General features: G+C 35.3%; 1 protein-coding gene across 14 annotated transcripts in view; it reads left to right on the top strand.

The window, feature by feature from the left end:
• The window catches only part of TCF12 (transcription factor 12), a 390121-nt gene that overhangs the window by 349945 nt on the left and 15006 nt on the right, over positions 1–25170 (top strand). For 7 of the 14 annotated variants that reach the window (XM_082733797.1, XM_082733804.1, XM_082733810.1 and 4 more), the window contains 6 exons: positions 2880–2958; positions 10859–10932; positions 11955–12026; positions 12780–12986; positions 20950–21064; positions 22077–22239. In XM_082733797.1, coding sequence (XP_082589923.1) covers positions 2880–2958; positions 10859–10932; positions 11955–12026; positions 12780–12986; positions 20950–21064; positions 22077–22239 — 710 coding nt within the window. The remainder of the gene's footprint in view (positions 1–2879; positions 2959–10858; positions 10933–11954; positions 12027–12779; positions 12987–20949; positions 21065–22076; positions 22240–25170) is intronic. The other 7 variants (XM_082733805.1, XM_082733807.1, XM_082733800.1 and 4 more) reach the window with 1 other exon arrangement.

The raw sequence follows: 25170 nt of genomic DNA, 5'->3' as shown, positions 1-25170 counted from the left end.
TGTAGAATCTGAATACTGCAATTCTTGTATACTTCAGATTTTGTCTGAATAAGACAAAGTCCTAGCTCTTCTGGAGCATACATTCTATTGGGAGAAAAGGCAAGAGACAGATAATAAAACAAGTGAACAAGTTTCTACAGTTAAGGATCAAAGTAAACATTATGAAGAAACACAACGAAACCAGGAGGGTATGACAGAAGCAGCACTGTTTCTCTAGGCCTTTCATGCTGTTGATCTTTACAGCAAGTTGGTCTACTTGATGCTGAAGTTTTGCGTGAAACTGAAACTTCTCTCATTGTTCATCCACCCACTCTCCATGTATCAACTCTTTCCTCTATTACCAGTATTATAGTTAAAACATGTTTCATCAGAGTTAGCATCAGGGGGTGCCTGGGTGGCTCAGTCGGTTAAACTGTCTGCCTTCAGCTCAGATCATGATCTCAGAGTCCTGGGACTGAGTCCCGCGTCAGGCTCCCTGCACAGTGGGAGCCATCTTCTTCTTCTCCCACTCCGCCTGCTTATGTTCCCTCACTCACTCTGTCTCTGTCAAATAAATAAGTAAAATCTTTAAAAAAAAAAATCAGTTATTCCTAAAAATGTGACCTTTAGCTAATTTTCACATGTGCATCCTGATTTTTTTCCAAGGCAACAACTGTAAGATCAACAGTATTGATCTTAATAATACTACCTTCCCTGTTACTAAGTCCTTCCATAACATTTTTTAAAGTCTCGATACTTTTCCCTTCCCAAAATGGCTTTTTAACTTGAATATACAACTTCTAGATCTGGCTGTTTGGAGAGAGTTCATGATTAAAGGCATTTACAATTAGAATTTAGTAACATTATACAAATTAGTGTATTTTCTTTGAGGTAGGTATATCCATTTGCAGTAGAAGGAAAACGGGCTTTCTGGCTGCTTGCAATTCACTTAGTCCTTTCTTCTTTTTAAAAAATAAAAGCTGTTATGTTTAATGATCATGACTTGTTGAATTTTGTTTCTCATGAGCCTGTTCCAGTGTCTGACTTTTTCAGCATATTATGCTGTCTTTAAAACCAATGCTGAGACCCTCTTGTTTGCCATAATTTGGGACTCTTTAAATTCATTAGATCTCTAAGCTTATACAGAACAAGGGTATTTCTGTTAGAGGACTCCTTTCATCCACAAGTAGTTTTCCTTTTTAAAAATGTTTGACCACAGTTCATCCACATAAGTTGATTTGTTTGCCTAAGTTAAGTGCTAAGATGTGAAGATGGTTTATTATGCTTGTTATAGAATAGAAATAGAATTTCCTAGGGAAAACTTCCTAGGAACCCTTAGTACTTGGATTAAAGAGATTTTTAAAATATTTAATGGTTAATTAAGTAAACTTGTCCCTATTCTCTGTCACTGGTTTTTTTAGCAATATAAAATAAATACAAAATACTGCAACAAAACTTTTAGCCAAAATACCAAAATTTATGCATCCAGATGTTCTACTCTTTAAAGTGGATCCCAGGGGCACCTGGGTGGCTCAATGGATTAAAAGCCTCTGCCTATGGTTCAGGTCATGATCCCAGGGTCCTGGGATCGAGCTCCACATCAGGCTCTCTGCTCAGCGGAGAGCCTGCTTCCTCCTCTTGCACTCTCTCTCTCTGCCTGCCTCTCTGCCTACTTGTGATCTCTCTCTGTCAAATAAATAAATAAAATCTTAAAAAAAAAGAAATAAAGTGTATCCCATTAGGGATGCCTGGATGGTTCAATGGATTAAGCATCCAACTCTTGATTTCAGTTCAGATCATGATCTCAGGGTGGTGAGATCAAGCCCACATCGATACCACATGGGGCTCTGTGCTGGGCATGCAGTCTGCTTAAGATTCTCTCTCTCCATCTGCCCCCCACCCCCATTCCTGTACCTGCATGCTTTCTCTCAATGAATGAATAAAGTGGACCTCTTAGGTGGTCGAATCCACAAATCATTTTGGGAACGTTTTCGGAAGGACTTTGGGGTTTCTTCCACTTTCCTCAAGAGTGACAAAATACCCTTTGGTAGCAAGTTTGATTTTATATGATACATCATTTAAAGCTAAATTTGGCAAAAATGTAGTTGATCAAACTGAGAACTTATTAAATGAGAAAGAAAGAATATCTGTTCTAAAAAATTACTTTCTCTGGCTTTTAAAACTGTTTTTAAAGACTGTTGTCAAAAGATAATAGTTTCCTGAGATAATTATTTTTAATGAATACCATTTATTTGGATGATATATTTAAGAAAGTTTTTTTTTTAAAGATTTTATTTATTTATTTGACACATAGAGCACACAACAGGGGAGCAGCAGAGAGAGAGAGGAAGAAGCAGGCTCTCCACTGATCAGGGAGCCTGGATTCAGGGCTGGATCGTAGGGCCTTGGGATCATGACCTGAGCTGAAGGCAGATGCTTAACCTTAGAACTGAGCTACCCAGGCATCCCAAGAAAAATTGTTTATTAGATGTGTTAACTCTATAGTCACTTCTCTTTTTTGTTCTAACAGAAACCTAAATAATTTTCAGTTGGGATAATAAATAGATATAATAAATAGATATAATCTGTTTTATTCCTCTCATTATTATATGCAATACTTTTTTTTAAGTAGTCTCGTGTCCACTGTGGGGCTCAAACTCATGAGAGTCACACACTGTACTGATTGAGCCAGCTAGGTGCCCCTAGACTATATAAGATATCTTTTAATCCTGGTTTTAAAACCGTGTATAGCTTCAGGTAATGGATAGTACTAAATTGCTGAAACTAGTTTTTCACTCTGAGTTTTAGGGGTGGCAGCTTAGATTATAACTCCATGCAAATGGATTTCCATTTTTGTTGTTATCACATATTGATACATGTATGTTTTGTTTTCTGGTTAGATTTATTCTCCTGACCATACCAGCAGTAGTTTTCCATCAAATCCATCAACACCAGTTGGATCACCGTCACCTCTCACAGGTAGGCTTCTGTTTTAACTACTGACTTGTGTATGGGGCTGCTTTGAAATATTTGAAATTTGTTTATTTTCCAATAAAATCTAGTAAAAATGTATGAAAAATTTTCTGAATTTTGAGAAAATATGTAAACAGAGTCTTGTTCATTTTGAATAATGAAATATTTGCTAGTTTGACTCTTTTCTGATTCTTAATTCGGTATAATTTCTAAGAATAATTGTTATAACAGGGTAAAAAGGCTGACAATTGGGATGAAAGCAAAATAGAGAAGGAGATAAATCAAAATTTTTGGTAAGGTGACATAGGAAGTAAACAGAATTACCCTATTTAGAAGTACATGTAACTTCTTTCTTGTTCTCTGCCTTTTCCTTGTACCATGCGTAAGACTCAGAAATGAATGTTTCCACTAGTTTGTCTTTATTTTCAGATTCACTAAGTTATTCATAATACTGTAGCTTTTTGCTAAGGAAAAGAAGTGTCTATAAATGTGGATGAATATTGTTAGTAGAGTTAGATAAGCAGTTTAGATTTGTTTTCCGTTTTTTTTCCACATTTGCTCTAACAAGTTCCAGTTACTATCCTACAGTATGAATTTGTTGAGGTACAATTGTTACTATTGTAAATAGGAATTTTTAGATACTAGGAATAAATAAAATTATAAGAAAAGGTTTAATACATAAGTGACTCTTAATCTCACAAAACAAACTGAGGGTTGCTGGGGGGAGGGGGTTTGGGAGAAGGGGGTGGGATTATGGACATTGGGGAGGGTATGTGCTTTGGTGAGTGCTGTGAAGTGTGTAAACCTGGTGATTCACAGACCTGTACCCCTGGGGATAAAAATATATGTTTATAAAAAATAAAAAGTTAAAAAAAAAAAAAGAAAAAAAGAAAAGGTTTAATATTTATTAAGCTATAATTTTAAAACTTGTCATGTATTTTTCTGAGCAATGTTTGAGAAAAAAACATGCTAAAGAGGACATGCATTAGTTTTGAGGAAAAGACATTAGGCAACTGGGTAAAAATTGCCTTATTCCTCTACCAGTTGACCTCAGAATTGATTCTCTTTTTCTGATCAAGTCATTAATTAAGTCCGTGTGGCTTTGTTGTTGTTGTTAAACCTTTTTGCATTGTTGAAGGTTTCTGGTATATCAGGGCCCTGGCTATCACCTGTGCTTTGTGTATCAGCTTTGTGACTCTACTGAGAAGCATTCCAGTGTGGAAATGATGAACTGCTGGCAGCTGCTTTCAGCTCTTAGTGGATTCTGCCACTTTCTCAGACACCATGGCTTCAGCTGTCTAGTAAAAGTTGAACAGCTGTTCCCCACATAGTCAGGACTATGAAAGACCCATTGACTTAAAGTTGTTATTTAACAGAGAGCTGAAATTACAGGAAGAATGATGTAACTTTAACCCTACTCACCCTTCTGGCACAGTTTTACTGAAATTGTCAGTGTCATTTTTGCCACAGGCTATTCTCATCCGAGATGAGAATATCTGTCCTTACTATGTGTTCCCACCTCCTCATCCCCTCTGCCAAAAGTAAGCTGTAAAAGTGTCCTTTGGTTTTAATTAATACTGGGAGGAGGTCGGGCAGCAGAGTTCAGGGATTAAAAATGAGGGGACATCACTAAAATGGAGAATCAGAGACTTAGACATTTTTCCAAAAAATCGTGGTTCAAAGTAAAATCTCACATTTCCTCCTCCATCTTTATTTGGGGCTTAATAGGTAATATCATTCTCCCCTCTTTAATTCAGTTGATTAATAGATATCTATGGTCTGTTGAAGTTGTGTAACGAAGGTACCGATAGGCTTCCTTCTCAATTCAGCAGTCATAATCGAAGAAAAATTCTTTCTTTCATATATTCCTACTGAAACAGTACATCAAAGACTGATTTTAAGTGTATCTCTCCCATCTCCTGTATCTAGTATTTCCATCCTGCTACCACAGACATACATATACACACACCCTAAATTGACAGAAATGTAAAAGAGAGAAGGAGGAAGGAAAGCACAATGTGATAAATTACTCACAGCTGAAAGAAAAATGAAAAAGATGGAGCAAACCAAAGCTTCTATTACAATATGTGGAAATTATTTGGTACCTTATATTGTAGTGGCCTGTTACCTAAAGTAAAAAATTCTACCCCACTGTGTGCTCTCTATGCTTGTCCTATTCTCTATGCCTGACCCATCAGTCAGACTGGCCCCAGCCTTTGAGGATAGATAAACAGGCAAAGAGCCACATAGGCATCTTCTAAGGCAACCATCATTCTTATTTAAATTCCACTTATTTTCCTTAGGAAAATTTTAGGCCAAGAACATGTATATCTGCCTAAAGCATGTTTATGAGGAACTTCGGAGATGGTAATACTGTATCAGTCAGGATACTTTAGGCTGAAAGGAAGAGAAACTCTTGTCTTGACTGGCTTTAATTAAATAATGAGAGGATTGCTTATCTTGTACAAGAAGCCCATGGCTGGGCAGGTTCCTGGACCCTAGTATGTCAGAACTCCTGCTCTACTGCTTTGTAGGTCTTCCTCAGGCTGGTGGCAAGTTCAGTAGTTCAAGGTACCATATGTGGCCAAAACAGTGTTCAGTAGAAGAAAAAGACCATCTTTTCCTTGTATTTTAAGAATCTTTTTTAGAAGCTTCCTCAACAGATTGGCCCTCATGAGTCTTGGCCAGCATTGGGCCCCCAGCACACCTGCTCTAAACAGAAATGGGACCGCCATGGTTATCTTAGACATTAGGATTTACCCCAAAAGCTAAGAATAGAGTTACTCTTTTCTGGTTCACACCAGGAAAGGACAGATATCCCATCCGCCTTCTGAAGAAAATTAGGGCTCTGGCAGCAAGGTAGAAGAGATGACTATGTCTATTACAGTTGCCATTTGGGAACCGACACAAGTATTTAAAAGGATATGTTTTATTTTCTTTTCTCTTCTTTTCTTTTTTGTTTTTTTTTAAAGATTTTATTTATTTATTTGACAGAGAGAGATCACAGGAGACAGAGAGGCAGGCAGAGAGAGAGAGAGGGAAGCAGACTCCCTGCTGAGCAGAGAGCCCAATGTGGGACTCGATCCCAGGACTCTGAGATCATGACCTGAGCCGAAGGCAGAAGCTTAACCCACTGAGCCACCCAGGCGCCCCAAAAGGGTATATTTTCTAAGGGAACTTGGAGAGTAGACAAGCAAAATTTGTTTTGCTTTCTTTACCTCCTTCTAGAATATAAATAAATAAAGGTTTAATAATTGCCATGCTCAATAGCAATCTTGAGAATATTTACAATGGAAATAAAGAGGAAGAAAAGATTCCTTAGTTTTGGCTAGTTTAATCAATGAGATATTTATTTTTATTATCTGTTAGTGTGCCTGGTGTTAGGCATTTATCTGATGTCAGCATGTTTTCAGTTTAGCTGAGAAAATAAACACATAAAAATACAGCCATTAGAATTCACTCTGAGCTCAAGTGGTCGGGATAAACTTCATGAAGAGATCAAGACTTTAAAAAGAGGAGGAAGATTCTAGGTCTAAAGAAAAGAGTGTAACAAAGATCTAGATGCGAGAAAGCGCATGACTTCTTCATACAGAGTCATGGACATGACTGATTATGAATTCTTCACATATGGAAGTATGAAGCACTCGGAAAGGTTGGCTGGAGCCAGATTATGGAATGCAAAGCACTCCGTGCTATATTAAGGATTATCCAACCTTTTCTAAGTATGAGGGCTCTCATGAAAGTTTGAGTTTAAGGTAAGATTACTAAGAGAAGCAAGTTAAAAAAAAAAAATTAGAAAATGCATGATGAATGGTCTTTCAAGAATTTCTTCCAGCCATTCGCTATGTTGGTATCTAGTCTCTAAAGTTATTAACCAGTTAACTCTAAGTTCCACTCAGAATGAGAACAGATCAGAAACACTAGGTGGATCTTAGATTTAGTGATCAAAGAAGCCTATCCACATTTTCTAGCCAGATAATTCCATTCTCCTATTCTAATCAGCTACCTTGTTTTCTGGAAATGGTCACTAAATTCTAATAGCAGGTAAGTTTATTACAATCCTTCTTGAATAAGAGCTAGCTCTTTGGGGTGATCTCTAAAAGGCGCAGGTAATTATAGAAATTGTTAACTACAGAAACAGTTGAAAGCTTGTGCTTATCTAGTAGAAGGAAAGGATAAGTCCCAAGTCAGTACATATGTCTATACCAGATATCAGGTGACAGGGAAGGAAGGCAGGAAATAACCCTATCCTCTTCCATGTGTGTGTAATAATGCTACAGTTGATGATTACAGGCTAGAGAGAGAGAGAGAGAGAGAGAGATGACAGCAGCTACTGAACTAACTCTATCCATTCGTCCCCTTTGGGACAATAGCATGAATTTTTGAAAAGACAGCTGGGGTACAAGGAGCTCTATCCATCAACTATAACTTGGCTTTTCTATGAAGTTCAAACAGGTATCAGTGATTTAAGCATGTTACTCTATTTTAACCAGTGTGTCACAGTGGAGCAGCCCAATCTATACTAAATGCAAAACAGTTTTGAGTGTATTTTTCCAGTTTAATGAATTACATTTTGGATATAGACCTTAGCATGGTTTCTTCATATCAATATCAAAAAATAATAAGTGTAGGAGATTTCTTACCTAAGTAACTCTTTGCACATCTCATTCCTCAACACTAAACCCGTTGAAGAACCACAAAAAATGCCTCTTTTGCCAAGCAGATACATGCTAATAATCCTGAGGTGTTTAAACATAAAACCTGTATTAATATCCCATACAGATTAAATAATTTGATGATTAGTATCCTGTTACAGGCCAATCACCCAAAGGGAAATGGGAAAGATGGAGCAAAATGTTTGAAAATAAAATATTGTAAACATCAAAAGAAACTACTTTCAAAGTAAAGTCTTTTTCAAAATGGATTATGATTAACCTCTTATTCACATAAAATTCATAATTCTACATCAATGCTTGGAACACACTAATGGCTGCTGAATTCTGCTTGTTATATAAATTATCCTGTTCCGGGGTGCCTGGGTGGCTCGGTGGGTTAAGCCGCTGCCTTCGGCTCAGGTCATGATCTCGGGGTCCTGGGATCGAGTCCCGCATCGGGCTCTCTGCTCAGCAGGGAGCCTGCTTCCTCCTCTCTCTGCCTGTCTCTCTGCCTACTTGTGATCTCTCTCTGTCAAATAAATAAATAAAATCTTTAAAAAAATAAATAAAAATTATCCTGTTCCGATGTACAGCTTTAGATTGTCCATAATTTGTGCAGTTGAAATAGGATTATCTTTGTATGTCTCACAGGAAACCTTTAATTGTCCTCAAAATATTGTGATATGCTTACAGGTTCAAAAACAAAACCAAAAAAACCTGTTAGCTGATGAAGTATATTAACACTTTTTTTTTTTTTTTTTACAATATTAGTGTCTAAATTTTCTCTATGTAATCACAACACTATGCATATAATTGTGAAATACAGTCAGGTTAAGAATCTATGTATCCAACTTTTCAACTTGCAAAATATATATGATTGATGGGAATACAATTACTAAGTTACTCAGCTAAAGTAAACTATAAAAGTTAGAATAGTTATCATAAGTTTTCAGTGCTTCCTAAATGTAACAAATAATCTGCAACAATAGGCTTGATGGAACATAGGTTAAGACTAACATTAGCTTTAGTGGCTCAGTAGTTGGGCCTCTGCCTTCAGCTCAGGTCATGATCTCAGGGGCCTGGGATCAAGCCCCGCATCCAGCTCTCTGCTCAGCGGGGAGCCTGCTTCCCCCCCCCCCCTCTGCCTGTCTCTCTGCCTACTTATGATCTCTCTCTCTCTCTCTCTGTGTCAAATAAATAAAATGTTTAAAAAAGAAAAAAAACTTGAGTTAGCAGTAAATGAGACAAATTAAGTAACCTTCGAGTTCTCCAACTTTGGATTTCTAATACAACTATGGTTGTCAGTGATGCTTTTATTAAGAACAAAAATATGTATTAAGTGAATGTTTTTTGTTATTTTCTATAAATAATTTGTTTCCAAATGCACAGTCATGAAAATAGTATTTTCGATCAGTCATGTTTTTTTTTTTTTTAAACTATTTGGCATGACCATTTAAACACTGCGTTCTCCCCAACACATGGATGAATTAACCCTTTCATTTTTTTAATAGTTTTTTTTTCCTTTTTTTTTTTTTCTACGCTGAACTATTTCTTTCTCTTCATGTTATTATATTGCTACCTTCTAAAGTTGAAGGGTAAACATTTAACAAGTTTCATAATGACATTTTCCAAATTTGGTGTAAATTATACCAGGAAAATGTTCAATAGATAATCCTAAATGTATTTGCAGACATTTGAACTTGGTGCATTTGTGTATAATTTAATGGCACAAGTTAGTAAGACATTTTAGAAAGCAGTTTAGCTCTGTGACTTGAGGATCATAAATATATTTATACCTTTTAACTCGGAAATGCTTTTTATCCTTGGGGTGCATAGGTGTCTAAGTTAAGCATATGACTTTTTTTTTTTTTAAGATTTTATTTATTTATTTGACACAGAGAGAGATCACAAGTAGGCAGAGAGGAAGGCAGAGGGGAAGGTGGAAGGGGAAGCGGGCTCCCTGCTGAGCAGAGAGCCAGATTCAGGCCCCATCACAGGAGACTGAAATCATGACCTGAGCCGAAGGCAGAGGCTTAACCCACTGAGCCACCCAGGCGCCCCTAAGTATCTGACTTATGAGTTCAAGCTCCATGGTGGGCTCTAGTTTAAAACAGAAAGAAAGAAAGAAATGCCATTTATCCTCAAGACATGTTCCCAAAAAGAAAATAACAGTATTTACCATTTACAGTATAGTAATACTTTTCGTGATAGCTAACTGAAAGCAGCCAAAACATCCAATAGTGAGGTAATAATGGTGGTTAAATAAATTATGATCTAGAAAATCAGGTGGATATTAACATAGTCATTAATAGCACTATCATAAAGATTATGTAAAGCCATGGGCGAGGAACAGAATTTTTTTTTTCAATTTATTTATTTGACAGAGATCACAGATAGGCAGAGAGGCAGACAGAGAGAGAGGAGGAAGCAGGCTCTCCGCTGAGCAGAGAGCCCGATGTGGGGCTCGATCCCAGGACCCTAGGATCATGACCTGAGCCGAAGGCAGAGGCTTTTAACCCACTGAGCCACCCAGGCACCCCCGAGGAATAGAATTTTAAATTACATGTATTTTAAGCACATTTTCTCAAGTTAATGTGTGCTAATGGATAAAGTCTGAAGATACGCAAACATAAAAGTAATTTGGGGTTTTTTTGTTTGTTTGATTTTGTTTTTTGAAGTATAGTTGACACACAATGTTACATTAATTTTAGATGTACAACCTAGTGATTCAACAACTCTATATATTGTGCTATGCTCACTGCAAGTGTAGCTACCATCTGTCACCATATAATACTATTACAATACCATTGACTAGATTCTCTATGCTGTACTTTTCATCCCATGATTTACTCATTCCATAAGTGGAACCCTATAATTCCCACTTTTTCACCCACTTTTTCCTTCCCCCATCTCTCCTCTCCCAACCATCAGTACTTTGTATTCATGGGTCTGTTCCTGCTTTTTTTGTTACAAAATAACAGTAGTTAATAATAACTAATACAAATTTTTTTAAAGTATTTTTAAAAGTATAGTTTTTTTCCAACTCCCTACATTGTTGTATTAATAATGAAAAAAATGTTTTTAATGTATTGGGGTTATAAGTAGCCAATACTACATTGAAGGCTGAATAAAAATGCTTACATAAGTTTATATATAGTGACAGAACATTGTTACTGTTTCTTTCAGAACATTATCAAGATCTTTGAATTAACCAAAATACCTATATGTGGTTTTGTGTTTTGTTTCAACAGGTACCAGTCAGTGGCCCAGACCTGGAGGTCAAGCTCCTTCATCCCCAAGCTATGAAAACTCACTCCACTCCCTGGTAAGAGCCTCTTAGGAATAAATGGGTCACTTTTATCTGATAGTGTGGGTGCATTTTTTCAGTAAATCTTGAGTAACAATGAAAAAACAGTAGGATAGCATTACATACAAATTCTTTAGTAACAAATGGCCTGATGTAGTTTAACTATATAAGATACATTGGGTGTGCCTTTTGCCATCTGTTCTTTGGGACCTCAGGCTTCTGGTCTCAGGACAGCTGGTATTAAAATAGAGTTACAGGATTTTTGCTCCTTTGATAAATCTAGAGTTCAGTTCTTCTATACTTTTATGTTTACCTATGAGAGGAAACAAAAAAAAAAAAAACAAAAAAAGCACAGAGACCAAGTAAAAGCAAGAAAGTTAGTCCAGCAGGGGAAAAGGGCACATTTTATTCTTTCTCATGTGACTATTCTGTAATGGTTTATTACATTCCTATTAAAAGTTTAAAATGTAGTATCAGCTATATTTGTCATGAAAAGTGTTATTTCCCATGTTTCTTTTTTTTAAAAAAAAATGTATCGTGTTCATTGTAAAAGCAAAAATGTCCTTTAATGAAATGAATAAAGCAGTAGAATAAAAGAGCCTGTCTAGGTATTGTGCATGAAGAATTTGTGGTAGAATGTTAACTGCTGTTGCTTGTCAGTGCTTACCACAGAATTACAAAGGATTATAAAAACAAAATGAGGATAACTTGATGGAATGCTAAGTCATGCTATCATTCAATAATTCCAGGTTGCAAATAGAAAAGTTCTTTTTCTGTGACTAACAGAACAATTGAAAGGAAAGTCTTCTTCTCTCATATTTTGCAAGCAGATATAAGCAATATGTGCTGTTTAGATGCTAACCTTATAACTTTGCTGTTAAATCCCAGCCTTCTCATACCTTAATACAAGTAGATCTTGCAGGTCTCCGCGTTAACTTTACTAACATGTTATGCTGACATGCGCATCAGCTATTTCCTCATCTCTTTTGGAGTTAATCTTAACCTGTGCTTTGCCTCCTGTTCTGTCTTGACTTTGCCAGAAAAATCGAGTTGAGCAGCAACTTCACGAGCATTTGCAAGATGCAATGTCCTTCTTAAAGGATGTCTGTGAGGTACTATTTCTTTTAGATGGTGCCTTTTTTGTGTTTCAGTTAATTATACTTCCTATTATCCATTTAAACTCCTCAAGCCTGTACAGACTCCAAAGTCTTTTAAAATCACACAATGACCATTTTCGTTTTTGTACAGTAAATAAGAATAGACTTTTGTTCTTTCATGTTATTGAGAGTGATTCCTTTTAAAAGAGCTCTACTGGCATGTGCTTTTGATTTTTAAAATTCTAATATGTTTGTGTATGGGGCATGTGTGTATCCACAGACAATATCATTTCCTCAGTTTTGTGAAAGAGCATATTTGGATGTGTTCACCATTTCAGATAGGTATGCTTTGTTCACTTAAAACAAAATTATAGCTTAAACTTGATGAATTTGAGGACCCTTCTCTAAATTGCCTGCATCTCAAAGATCAGTATTAAAGTCCATGTTACCGTTTTTATTACCAATGATTATCAGACACAGCAGAATAGTTTTCATCTTCTGTAGGAAGCTAAAAGAAATAGCCTCATGGTAGATTGGTAAATAGATTTTTATGAAGCAGTGATTTGTTTCTGAAGCATTGTTAATTTTGCATAGTCAGCAAATATCCTTGCTTTGATTCTCGATTGTAGTACAGGTAGTTGCTTTTGAAGCTACATGATAGTACATTTTACTTGCTGTCTTCCATATATCCCAAAGTAGGAAACATAGCAGTTTAATAATTTAACAGATATCAGTGGTAACGTCCATGTCTTTTTTCAATCTGTACAGCAGTCTCGAATGGAGGATCGTTTAGACAGATTGGATGATGCTATCCATGTGCTGCGGAACCATGCTGTGGGACCGTCCACCAGTTTGCCTGCTGGACACAGTGATATACACAGTTTATTGGGACCATCCCATAATGCACCAATTGGAAGCCTCAATTCAAACTATGGCGGATCAAGCCTTGTTACAAGCAGTCGATCTGCTTCAATGGTAAAGTAGTGCTCATCTCTTTTGTAATGACCACTAATGCCTATAGTCCTAAATGTTTTTCATGAAATCTTTGGAAGAGAAGTCCTTTTTTAAAAAGTACTTATTGGACAGGGTCATTGGCAGAGCATTGGCCCTTAAAGTCCTTACTACAATCATGTGCAAAGAGCTAAAACTCTCTGCAAGTTCATTTTAGCTTAAACTTAGATTTTTTCTTTCCAGATGTGTGGCCAGAACAGTTTTGCCTTGAAATAGTGTGTAGGAAGTCTGAAGAGCAAAAAACAGTAAAGCAAAACTGAATTTTAAGGGGTCTGGCTGTTTGTTATAATTCAGAACCAGCCTTCAAAGGCAGAAGGAATGTGAAATTATTTGTACACTCCAAATTTAAGCTTTATTACCAAATGAAGAAAATATGGAGTAATTTTAAGAATAGCTGTAATTTAAATGACAATGAAAGGAAAAAATATTCAGTTAATTTCTGAAGAGAATAAGATAATTCAATCCATCTTTTTAAAAACATAATAATTCTTTAGAGAGAAAAAAGTAAAATTTTTTAACAAATCAAAAATTTTTTTACATGTCCTATGTTATTTTTTATCCAGATTGTCTTGAAAGGAATGAAGCTCTTTTTGAACCCGCAGTTTAACTGATGCCGTGTGTTTGAATGTTTATAGCATTGTTTTTAGGATTTATTGCATGCTATGAAATATTCTCCTATGAAACAGATTTCTAGCTGTAAGCCATGTGATCAAGGGTAAAATTCACCTATCACCAAAATAATTAGGTGCCCCAAATGCTGAAGGCTTGTGTTCTATAAAACAGGATTGGTTCCAGATTTTCACATTCACATGTCAGACAGCCATTTATATTCATTTTGGAGCAGCTGAAGTAAACATCAAACACGGCTGCCTAGTTTCCTGAATACAGTGTTTTCGGCAGCATAAGTAACCTTAGATGCCTGCATATCTTAACAACCAGTTTGGGGTTTTGTGTTTTTTTGTTTGTTTTTTTTTTTTTTTTTCAATGTCAGAAACTTGAAATTCAGGCTCTTTCTAAATTTTTGTTGCATTCAGTAAGCTAATAAAATGTGGAAACATTTAAAATTATGAAAGTCATAGAAATAGAAGGGGGTATTATCACTATTAATAGTAATAGTAAAATAATATCAGTAGTTTAATAAGATAGCATTGTTGTAAATATAAATGCAGAATGTCAAATAATTATTTTGTTGAAATAAGTGCTTATCCTTCTTTACAAGAATGACTTAAAAATTAAATATACCTAAATCCCAAGTTTGCCTGAACTGCAACATTTGAAGTTATTCCTTCACCTCTTTTTTGTTTTTGTTTTTGTTTTTGTTCCTTCACCTCTTAATTGTCTTTTGATTCTTCCCTCTTAATAGTTCACTGCTCCTATATAATATTTGATTTGATATATCTCTGGCTCCTCCCAATTAAATGTCAAGTTTGTATAAAAACTTCTGTCTTTCGGAGGTTGTTTTTATGAACTTTGGATGTGAGTTGGAAAGAGACTTTTCAAAACCCAGTCCTCCAAAGCCATGTAGAAATCTAGTACATTTTAGAAGGACTTTTGGAGGGAAAGATTGTTTCATTAGATATTACTCTGAAGTTTAATTTAAAAAGTAGCTTCTGTTATATCCTTTAGGAATATGCTGCCTACTTCAGAGCATCAACAAAAGGCTGCCAGAAATATTCTTTTAAAAGAAAAAAAAAGTTTAGAAAAAGTCTTCTTATTAGGAGGTACATCTGACTTGGTCTGAGCCACAGGTCTAGAGTTCTAGAGCAGCTAAGTCCACACTATTGCTCAGTATGTCTACCAAGATCCTCTCTCCGGTTCTGGCCTTTTTCAAGACATGGAGCTGGTGAAAATCTGCCAGACATCGTCTGCTCAATCCATCCCATCCAGATTCAGTCAGTAGTGGAGTGAGTAATGGATCCACAGATGTTTCTGCCAGGCTTACCCTCAAAATATAAAAGTTATTAACTGTCCAAAAAAATCTGAAACTCTCTGGTGACTCACTCTCCATCTCCCATCCTTCTGAAATGAACAGTTTAGCTCTGAGTCCTTAGTTCTCAATTTCAGCAAAAAGATCCAAGGATAGAATGAAATGAAGCTCATTGTGAGCCAGGGACTCTCCCAGCTAAGTCTTAGGCATCTGGTTGAGGAGGATTCTTATCCTGGCAGCTCTTCAACTATCTGAGGACATCAGTAGTGCCAGGAGCCCCCTTCTTACACGCCCAGTAACCCACCTGTGTGAAATCAACTCTCTTCATATTGGAAGGTATGTGATATAGCTATTGCCAGCCATCTCCAAGAATTAATCTCCTGCTTTTATTATTCCCTCCTGCCCCTCTGTATTCTAACTGATGATGACTAAGAAATTACACAATTTTACATTCTCAAATCACTTTTCCTTTTTGGTCCTGTTTGACTTTCTGGTAGTTTTTATATTTTTCCTTTATATTAACATAAATTAGTATTTGTTTTAAAGGTTTCTAAAAATGGAAGTTACATGGCCAAAATTACGAAGTAACCACAGAAATATCAGTTTATAAACCATTCTGTATCGCCATATTGAATTTGTAAGGTCAGCTTCTCTCTAAAGTATGTAATTTTCATCATTCCATTTATTTTTTGCAGACAATAGAATTATTCTAATAAATAGCATTTCAGGAATTCCACAGAACATTCAAATAAAATTTTGGTTTTCATGGGACTTTACTGTAGGTCACTATCCTAATTGCAAGTTTTAAATAGGATATTGCTTTCTCTCCTAGCATTTAGAAGAGGGATCAGCATTCTTCTGTAAAAGGCCAGATAGGGGTGCCTGGGTGGCTTAGTGGGTTAAGCCTCTACCTTCGGCTCAGGTCATGATCTCAGGGTCCTGGGATTGAGCCCTGCTTTGGGCTCTCTACTCAGCAGGGAGCCTGCTTCCTCCTCTCTCTGCCTGCCTCTCAGCCTACTTGTGATCTCTGTCAAATAAATAAATAAAATCTATTTTTTAAAAAAGGCCAGATAGTAAATATTTTCAGCTTTGCAGGCTATATGGTCTCTGTCACAACTACTTAACTCTAACATTGTAGCATGAAAGCAGCCAGAGACATTATGAAATCAAATGGGTGTGGCTGTTTCCACTAAAACTTCATTTACCAAAGAGCGCCTTAATTTATTAAAAAAACCAGGACCAGATTTAACCAATAGTTCACACCTTGCCAGTTTTTGAATTACAACATAAATTAGCTTCCCAATGCAGGTAACAAGGGTTTAACAAGTTTTCTTCTTTTTCTTGTAGATTAAAACTGCTTGCCTTTTTTTTTTTTTTAATGAAATTGGTTTGGGAGTTTTGTTGAAGTAGTTGGAATATTTGAGGTAGGCCAGAATACACTTAGAGTAGAAGAGTAAGAGTTGATATCTAGAAAAAAGTGGTACAGACAGCCCAGCAGCGCTCACCTGCAATGCTATCAAGATTGCTTGTTATAACAGGCTACATAGATAGGTTTAATCAAAATAGTGTCTCTTGGTCAGGGAAATAACTTAGTTGCTGATAAACTTTCTTTACATTGTTTTCAATTGTAAGAAGATTATGTCAATAATAGTCACCCATAGCTGATAGTATTGATATTGATGAAATAATTGGTATTCCAGAAGAAGATTTTTAGATTTCACACCAAGGAGATAAGACTACCAACTGCGAGAAACATATGTTAATAGAAGCCAAAATCAAAAGACTGGATTTTGACTGTTACTTTCAACTAAACTTGACCAGCCTCAAAGTTTAGAAGTAAATGAGGTTTCTACTACAGAAAGCTTTTAACATTATTTTAACTATCTAATACACATAAAAATTAAATTCTTAGAAAGATTACTGTGTAAGAAAAAGAAACCAAGAAATAAATAATTCCTGCTTTTTGAAATATAATTAGTATAGCCAGCCTGACATAGTTTTAATATTTGCTCTTATTTTTTAATAGGATTGATATTTTCATTTACTTATTTCATATTCCCTTTTAACATTTTTGATGATTTCTTCATATTTGCTGAATGCAAATATAAAACTTGAGACTTTTTTGTCAGATAGTCTTACTAGGATATGATTGGTATGCTTTCAAATTTTAAAGTCAGGGTTTTGGGAACTATTAAAATGTTCAACATTGGACTTCAGTTTTGCTGCCACTTATTTAGTGTAAGAATAAACTCTTGGAATAAACTACGAACTGGAAAAAATACCAAAAAGGACCAGAATTGTTAATTTTACTTGGACATTATTAAAAGGTCTCAACAGTATAAAAGTTACTGTATGTCATATCTGTTTATGGCTGTGTAGATAGCTCATGATACCACTTTTATCTTTGACAGAAAGTACTCATTCCTCTAAGAGTGATTTCAACATCATACTAAGTTATGTGAGAAGCTTTTTGTATTAATGGAAGCTTGATGGAAATCTTAAAAAGTTCCTTATTTATGATATAAAACTTATCCATAAGGTCTTTTGATTTCTTTGTTATAAATACTAAGGAAATTTAATCCAACCATTTCTTTTAATTTTTTTAATTATTTGGGTTTTTCTTGTTTAAGCCATGGTTGAAGATGTCTGGTGTTCTTTTGTGACAGCAGAATAAATAGTGTTAAATTGTAGGATTTAAAGTCTCTTATATAATGATGTAAATATATGTTTTATCTGTTTTCTAAATCTTAAAGCAGTTAGAGAATCGAGAATAGTTGTAAGAGACATAAGATGAAGTTATTAAAGACTAACATGCAAATAAAGTAATATTTATTCAAAGTTCGCACTTTTGTCACATAGCAAATTTGAATTGCTTTAACCTTACATTTAGACAGTATTTAATTTTATTAGTATAGGTGTATGCCATAGAAATTGCATGTCTAGGTTTCAAATGAATTGAAGGAGTTTATTTTTAACTATATTTTACTTTTTCTAACCAATTTTTTCCTAAGTGGGCAGTTTAATTTTTTTTTCATTAAAACTACATTATGGTGGTTTTTAAAAGATTTGATACCATTTTTTAAATTCAGAATTGTTCCAAATGGCAACTTTTTTAAGTTTGAAAACCATATAGGTTATATGTGTATGGCAATATCATTAAAGAAGCACCACATTCAACCATTTCTAGCCTAAAACCCCTCTTTAGGTAAAACAAAATACATACAGAAAATCAGTCTGTAGATTAATACTGATTAATTTAATTAATTAGTATTCAGTGAACAGTACAAATGGAACAAATTATTAGAATAGAGTTCAGAATCAGAGAGGAATTCATACTCAGTACTTTTCAGTCTGCTTCTTAATTCACAAGACCTCTTATTCATCAACTAATTAGATTTAGCATTTTTCTATTGTGGGTGCTAAGGCTATTGGCCAAATTAAATGAAAACAGGTCCCTTATTGGGTGCTCCCACAAAAGTAAGGCCATACACAGATTGTGAAGATTCAGAATGCAGGATGATGTCATTTAATGAGATGGGCCTTTTATTCTGAAATAGAGCTCTTCATAATAATTGAAATATAGAGCATAGCAGGCCTAGGGGTTTGCCTTCCCTTACTTCTCCCCCAGTAGCAGCAGCCTGTCAGCTGTATGCTAACGAGAGGAACAATTAAACATAGGGTCCTATCTGGCTGGCCCAGTCTCTGAGCTCAGACAAAGAACTGTTTATACACCTGTTGTGTCTGTGGACAGAGCTTTTTGAATGGGTAGCTGCAAATTAAAAGGAGGACATGGGAGCCAGTGTGAGCAAGGGTTAAATAGAACTTTAAGAACTGTGAAAGTCAAATTCTCCAGAAAATATATGAGGGCCATTTGCAAGGGGAATCAAGTTACCAAAAAAAAAAAAAAAAAAAAAAGTTCCTGCTAACTTCATTAACATGAAGAACTCCAGACTTCAAGCTTTTTGCTAGTCTGAGGCCATTATTTAAAGCTTTAATATTTTGGGGGGGATCCAAAAAAATACTTAATTTATAGTATTCCAAAGAGATGAAAATATTTGTTGGTGTTTATATCCCAAAACAAATTGATCAGCCATCCGATTTTCCTTCAGGGAAAGGAATCTAAGATTTACTTAGATAATGATTCAGAAAATCAAAGAATTGTTTTTAGTAATAAAATAAAAAGAAGTAAGAATTCAGAAGATGCATCATCACTTATTGGTTGGATGGAAATTCAGTCTGTGACTATTCGACAGTATTGTCTTACAAAGCTGTAAAATGAGTTGTACATATACAGTATAGAGTAAATGCACATATGTTTAAAAGTTTAAGTTTTAAAAGACTATTTTCTTTTAAGTTACTTGGTATGAATACTTGGCTCAGAATAGTAGGTAAAAACAAAATTTACCATGTATTACCAAAGATCAGGGGAAGTTTTGTTTTAAGTTCACATTCTAAATACAAACACAGAAATCTTAGCTTTTACTTTGTCCTGCAATGATTTCTTCAGCCAGTCAATATCGTTCTGGTAGTATTTATCTTTAGAATAGGCTTAGGCTCCTAAAGTCCCAAAGATTTTGCAGCTGTATATTGTATTTATATTATATTTATTTTTATAAATGGGATTTTTAAACTGACCTTCTTCTTAGATCATTAAGTAGTTTATAGCAAGCAAAGAAAGCAGCTAATCCTCAGCAATGACCGATCCTTAAATAAATTTAGAAGTACACAGGGAATACATTAAGTGGGTTTTTAAAAATTACATTAAAGGGCCACCTGGATGAATCAGTCAGTTAAGTGACTCTTGATTTTGGTTCAGGTCATGATCTCAGTGTTGTGAGAGATGGAACACCACCTCGGGCTCCATGCTGGGCTTGGAGCCTGCTTAAGAATCTCTCTCCCCGCTCCTACTCTCCTCTCCTATGCCACCCTCCCTCCTTGGAAATTTTTAAAAAGAAAAGCTACATGAAAGATAAGAGTAAGGACAGAGCGCAGACATTTCTTTAAAAGGGTGGTGAAAAACCTGATGTTTTCTAATCTAGTCCAGTACCAAATGGCCTGTTGCCTGAAACTTTGCTTTGGTGCCTTTTGTTGGGTTAACAGGAAACCAAAGGATAAACTTGCACAGGGGTATTTATACCTCTTAGGGTAAAATCCGTACAAATTCATGAAAGATAAAAGCTAAATTAATTACTCAAGAGGGATCCAGAGCAAAAGAGTTTGCTGGGATTGAGGGATTTGTTGAAAAACAATGTTTCTTGTAGTTGACACATGTGCTACTGTTCTAATAAAAGCTTTATTTGTAACCAGTTTTTCTAAAAATACAACTATAGCTAAAATACTTGGTGATACTTGCATGTCTTCTAATTTTAGGCTAATGGTGATTTATGCAATTAGCATAATTCATCTTTTTCTCAAAAACAATAAAAATACGTCATTTTTGTTGCCTGCCAATGCAGAACTTTTGTTTTAAGTTTATTTCATTTTATATTGCTTTTGCTGCTCTTCTAAAATTTTTGAGGGAGACAAAGGAAGAAGAAAAAAGAAACTGTACGTGTGTGTGAGGAAAGGGTATAGCAAAGTATAGATAAATACTGTTACTACTTAGAGTGTAGCAATATTTTATTAAATGCAAATTCATACATATGGGATATGCATATGGAGTAGATTTGCAGATTGATGCAGGATAATTAACAGATGCTATAATGTGTAGTGCTTTATGGTTTCTAGAGTGCTTTATCTCTGTTGGCTCATTCACTTCACACAACAACCTTCTGTGGAATATAAAATTTTAAAGTTGGAATTTTTTTTTTATTTTGGTTCAGAAGCAGTGGTACCAGCAAGTCTTTTGAAATCCAAAAATCAGAAGAGTAACATCCCAAAAAAATTTGTTAAATTCAGATGAATGATAGATTTCATTTTCTCTATTAAGCCCATTAAAAAAATTTAAACAATCATTGCCCCTAAATGGTCTTGACTTTTTTTTTTCTTTTTAAACTTTAGGTTGGAACTCATCGAGAAGATTCTGTCAATCTCAATGGCAATCATTCAGTCCTGTCTAGTACGGTCACTGCTTCAAGCACAGACTTGAACCACAAAACACAAGAAAATTACAGAGGTAACTGTATTGTTGGTCTCAGCAGTAATGCATACAGAGATATCATTTGGAACACTGTCATCTTTCTTACAAGCAGATTGACATCTGTGAACCAAAAGTCATCTTAGGTGGGGCAATTCCAAACAGTAGTACCACTGAATATAGAGGGTAGGTATTTAGTTCCAATTTTCCTATTTGGCTGGGCCAACTGTAGATATTTATTGACAGATAGAACCACATGCAAACTGTTCAGTATTTTCTGGTCATCTTACCTGTTCATGATTCTGTTACATCTCTTTCCTAGTCACTTCCCCTCATGACTGAGTCCTTATGGTCCTTAGAGGCAGTAAAGAATTTTTCTGAGTATGTTGAGAGCTCCAAGTGATAATAGCTTTTATTTAGAAGATTATAATTTAATTGCAATAAACTGATAAAAACAAACTGATAAATGTTATAATAGAGCTTATAAATACAAATATATTACTAATTTTAAGACCACCAAAGTAAAGTTTTCCCAGTTATATTTAATCATATGACCCATTTTATTGTGTTTATCTGGGAAAATGCTAAAGCTTATTTCCTTTACCTTAGCAGTATCTTAGAAGTCAGTTTCTAAACTGCATCAGGTTTCTCATATTTGTTCAGTTGTTAAATAGTGCCTTAAAGTGAGCATTAGAGTGACCATCAAGGTCAGACTTCTTCTTTTATTTATTTACTAATTTTTTAGGATTAATTTATTTGGGGGGCGGAGGAGAGAGAGAATCTCAAGCAGATTCCCTGCTGAGCATGGAATCTGATGCTTAACCCACTGAGCCACCCAGGCACCCCAGACTTCTTTTAAATACAGATGCTTTAAAAGTAATTCTCTCCAAGGTTTGTGGATCTGTTCTTTCCACCGCTAAATAGTATATTATCATACATCTTCAGACTTCCATAAGAGTCCTGTAACAAGTAAAAACATTCACCATCTAGAAGGTTTTTTACTGTCTTAGTTCTAATTCTGGACATTTATGTTTCTTTGCCTCTTTGTTAGGTGGCTTGCAAAGTCAGTCTGGAACTGTTGTTCCAGCAGAAATCAAGACTGAAAACAAAGAAAAAGATGAAAACCTTCACGAACCTCCTTCATCAGATGACATGAAATCAGATGATGAATCCTCCCAAAAAGATATCAAGGTTTCATCTAGAGGCAGAACAAGGTATTTGTTAGCATCCAGGTATTACATTTCACTCACTCGCCATGGGTGAAAATGCTTGGAAAATTGAAGGGTGTCATGCATTTATTAAGTGTCATCTATGTTCTAGATACTGTGTTAGGACTTCATATTTTACCTCATTTAGTGCTCACAGTAGCCCTAAAAGGGGGGGGGTCATAAAATGCTGACTTCCAAATTATGCATTCCATTATACCACAGTATTTTAGGGGATACATATAAAAAAGAATTATATCTCTCCCTTCAGTTAGAGCACAAAATAATTAAAACAAGTCAAATTTTACATTTGGAGACATTTAGATTCAGTACACCAATAAATACTTAAATATATTATTTTAACGCTATGTTTATGGTAAAACTCTGTTGTATGATTTAAACCGGGGGTCAGCAAACTATGGCCCATGGGCCAAATCTAGCCCATGGTCTTTTTTAATAAATAAAGTTTTATTGGAACACTGCCATACCCCATTCATTTGCATATGGTCTATGGCTGCTTTCCCAACACGGTGGCAGATTTGGGTAGTTACAGCAGAGACCAGATGGCCCACAAAGCTGAAAATATTTACTATCTGGCCCTTTACAGGGGAAGTTTGCCAACTCCTGATTTAAACAATGATTTGAGGAGAATATGGAAAAGGAAGTACTCCAGGTGGACTGATGTTGGAGAAGATTTTCTAGAAACCAGACTTGACTTTGCTTTTCACTATGGATATTGATACATAGTACATTAGTTTCAAATGATTTTCAGGTTCTTCCCTCGAATTTTTCTTCTAATTCTACATTAAATTTAGATGGTTTGGTGTATTTCTGGCATACCCTGGTTTTTTGGCATTAATAATATGTATATATATCACACACAGATATTTAAAACCTTGTTCTTTGTATTAAATTAGGCTACAAAGAAGACCACAATGAGCGTGGAAGATATAACTAAAAAAATTAAATTGAAAATTAATCTAAAAATTAAATTTTAAGGTTCTAATACTGTCATTTTTTTTTAAAGATTTTATTTATTTATTTGACACAGAGAGAGAGGTCACAGTAGGCAGAGCAGCAGGCAGAGATAGAGGGGGAAGCAGGCTCCCCACCGAGCAGGGAGCCCGTTGTGGGCTAGATCCCAGGACCCTGAGATCATGACCCGAGCTGAAGGCAGAGGCTTAACCCACTGAGTCACCCAGGTGCCCCTGTCATTTTTTTTTTTTTTTTTTTTTGTAAGATTTTGTTTATGTATCTGAGAGAGAGCAAGAGCGAGCACAATCTGGAGGGAGGGGGAAATGGGAAGGAGAAACACTCCCAGCTGAGCAGAGAGCCCAGGACCCTGGGATCATGACCTGAGCTGAAGGCAGATGCCTACCTATCTGAGCCACCCAGGTGTCCCTTAATATTATCATTTTAGTATGCATTATACTCAATTGTACAGGAGCATGAAGAAGTAAAAATTGGGTCAGAGAATCCAGAGACTATTCCTTTGAGGCATCTTAATTCTTTAGTAGTTTTATTATTCAAATAGAATTTTAAGAGAAATAATTTGCATCTTTCCTTCTTATTCATCTTTTCACCTTAAAGGTCAGAGTTCAGCAAACTTTCCATGTAAAGGGTAGACAGTAGCTATTTGAGGTTTTGTGGGCCATTGGGTGGGTCTCTGTCACAACTACTCAACCCTGCCATTATGATAAAAGCAACGAAAGTCAATACATAAACAACTGAGCATAGCTCTTTGAGTAAAATTTTATGTAAGAAAACAAGAAGCCAGTTCATGGGCCATAGATTACTGAACCCTATTATAGGTCATCAGAAAATGAAAAGGAGGTATAATAGTTTACTAGTAACAGCAGTGCTTAGTAATTAATGATAATCAATAGATTAATATCATGGTCCTTGATTGAATTATGGCTTCATCACATACTTGCCAAGTTACCCTGGACAAGTTGTTAAAACTCTCTGAACTTCAGGGTGTTTTTTTTGTTTGTTTTTTGTTTTTTTTTTTCTCAAAAAAGAAAGTATTACAGGGTTCTTATGGAAATAAACTGAAAATGATGCATATAAAGCCCTTTGCCACTTTTTTGCATGCAGTAAGGTAGTATAGTTACTATTATGATAATGATTATTTTAGGAGTGTGGTATAGCCTTGTTTCCATAGAATACTTACCTGGGTCCTTGTCATTACACTGCCACTAATTAGCTATGTAATGCTAGGATCATCACTGATCTCTCTGGACCTGGCAGTAGTTCTCAGCCCTAAAGCACAAAATCCTGAAATGTTTTAGAAAAACAGGTTGTCTTAGTCCCAACTCAAAGCTCACTAAATCCGTATCTCTGGTAGTGGGACCTTCAAAGCCTATATATTTCAGGTACCCCTGAAGATTCTGATGGGTGGCCACATTTGGAACCCTTTGGGCTAGATGATCTGTAAAGTTTCCTTTGAATAAAAGAGCTATTGATTCTAATATAAAAGAATATTTTTATGTAATTCTTGACAATTAGCTAGAAAAAATCTATTATGTACTTAATCTTTATTACAGTATTCAAGTTTATTAGAGCTCCTTTGTGCATATTATTTCAGGGTTCTGAGAGACTCCCCAGTCATTTATTTCTGAAAAATAAATAGAATTTTTTAAAAGTAATTCCAGATCATCTCCTTCAAATGTTTGAGCTTTTATCTGATTACTTAATCTGTTTTCATTACAGAAATTTGGAAAATATAGAAAAGAACACAAAAATCACAAGAAACTGATCTTTCAAAAATTAACTACTACTTACTCTTTAATGAATAGATATCCCATAAAAATAAATTGGAATTAAGTTGGTTATCAGTTTTACAATATCAACTTTTTCACATAGCAATGTATTTTTCATATTTTCATCTGTCCCTGAGTTTTCTCACATGTTTTTTCCTTTGTTTTTAGTCAGCATTAT

Source organism: Mustela nivalis (genome assembly GCF_964662115.1).
Source record: "Mustela nivalis genome assembly, chromosome: 6".
NCBI classification, from domain to species: Eukaryota; Metazoa; Chordata; class Mammalia; order Carnivora; family Mustelidae; genus Mustela; species Mustela nivalis.
The sequence above is the reverse complement of the archived record's forward strand: the minus strand, read 5'-3'. Positions and strand labels throughout refer to the sequence as shown.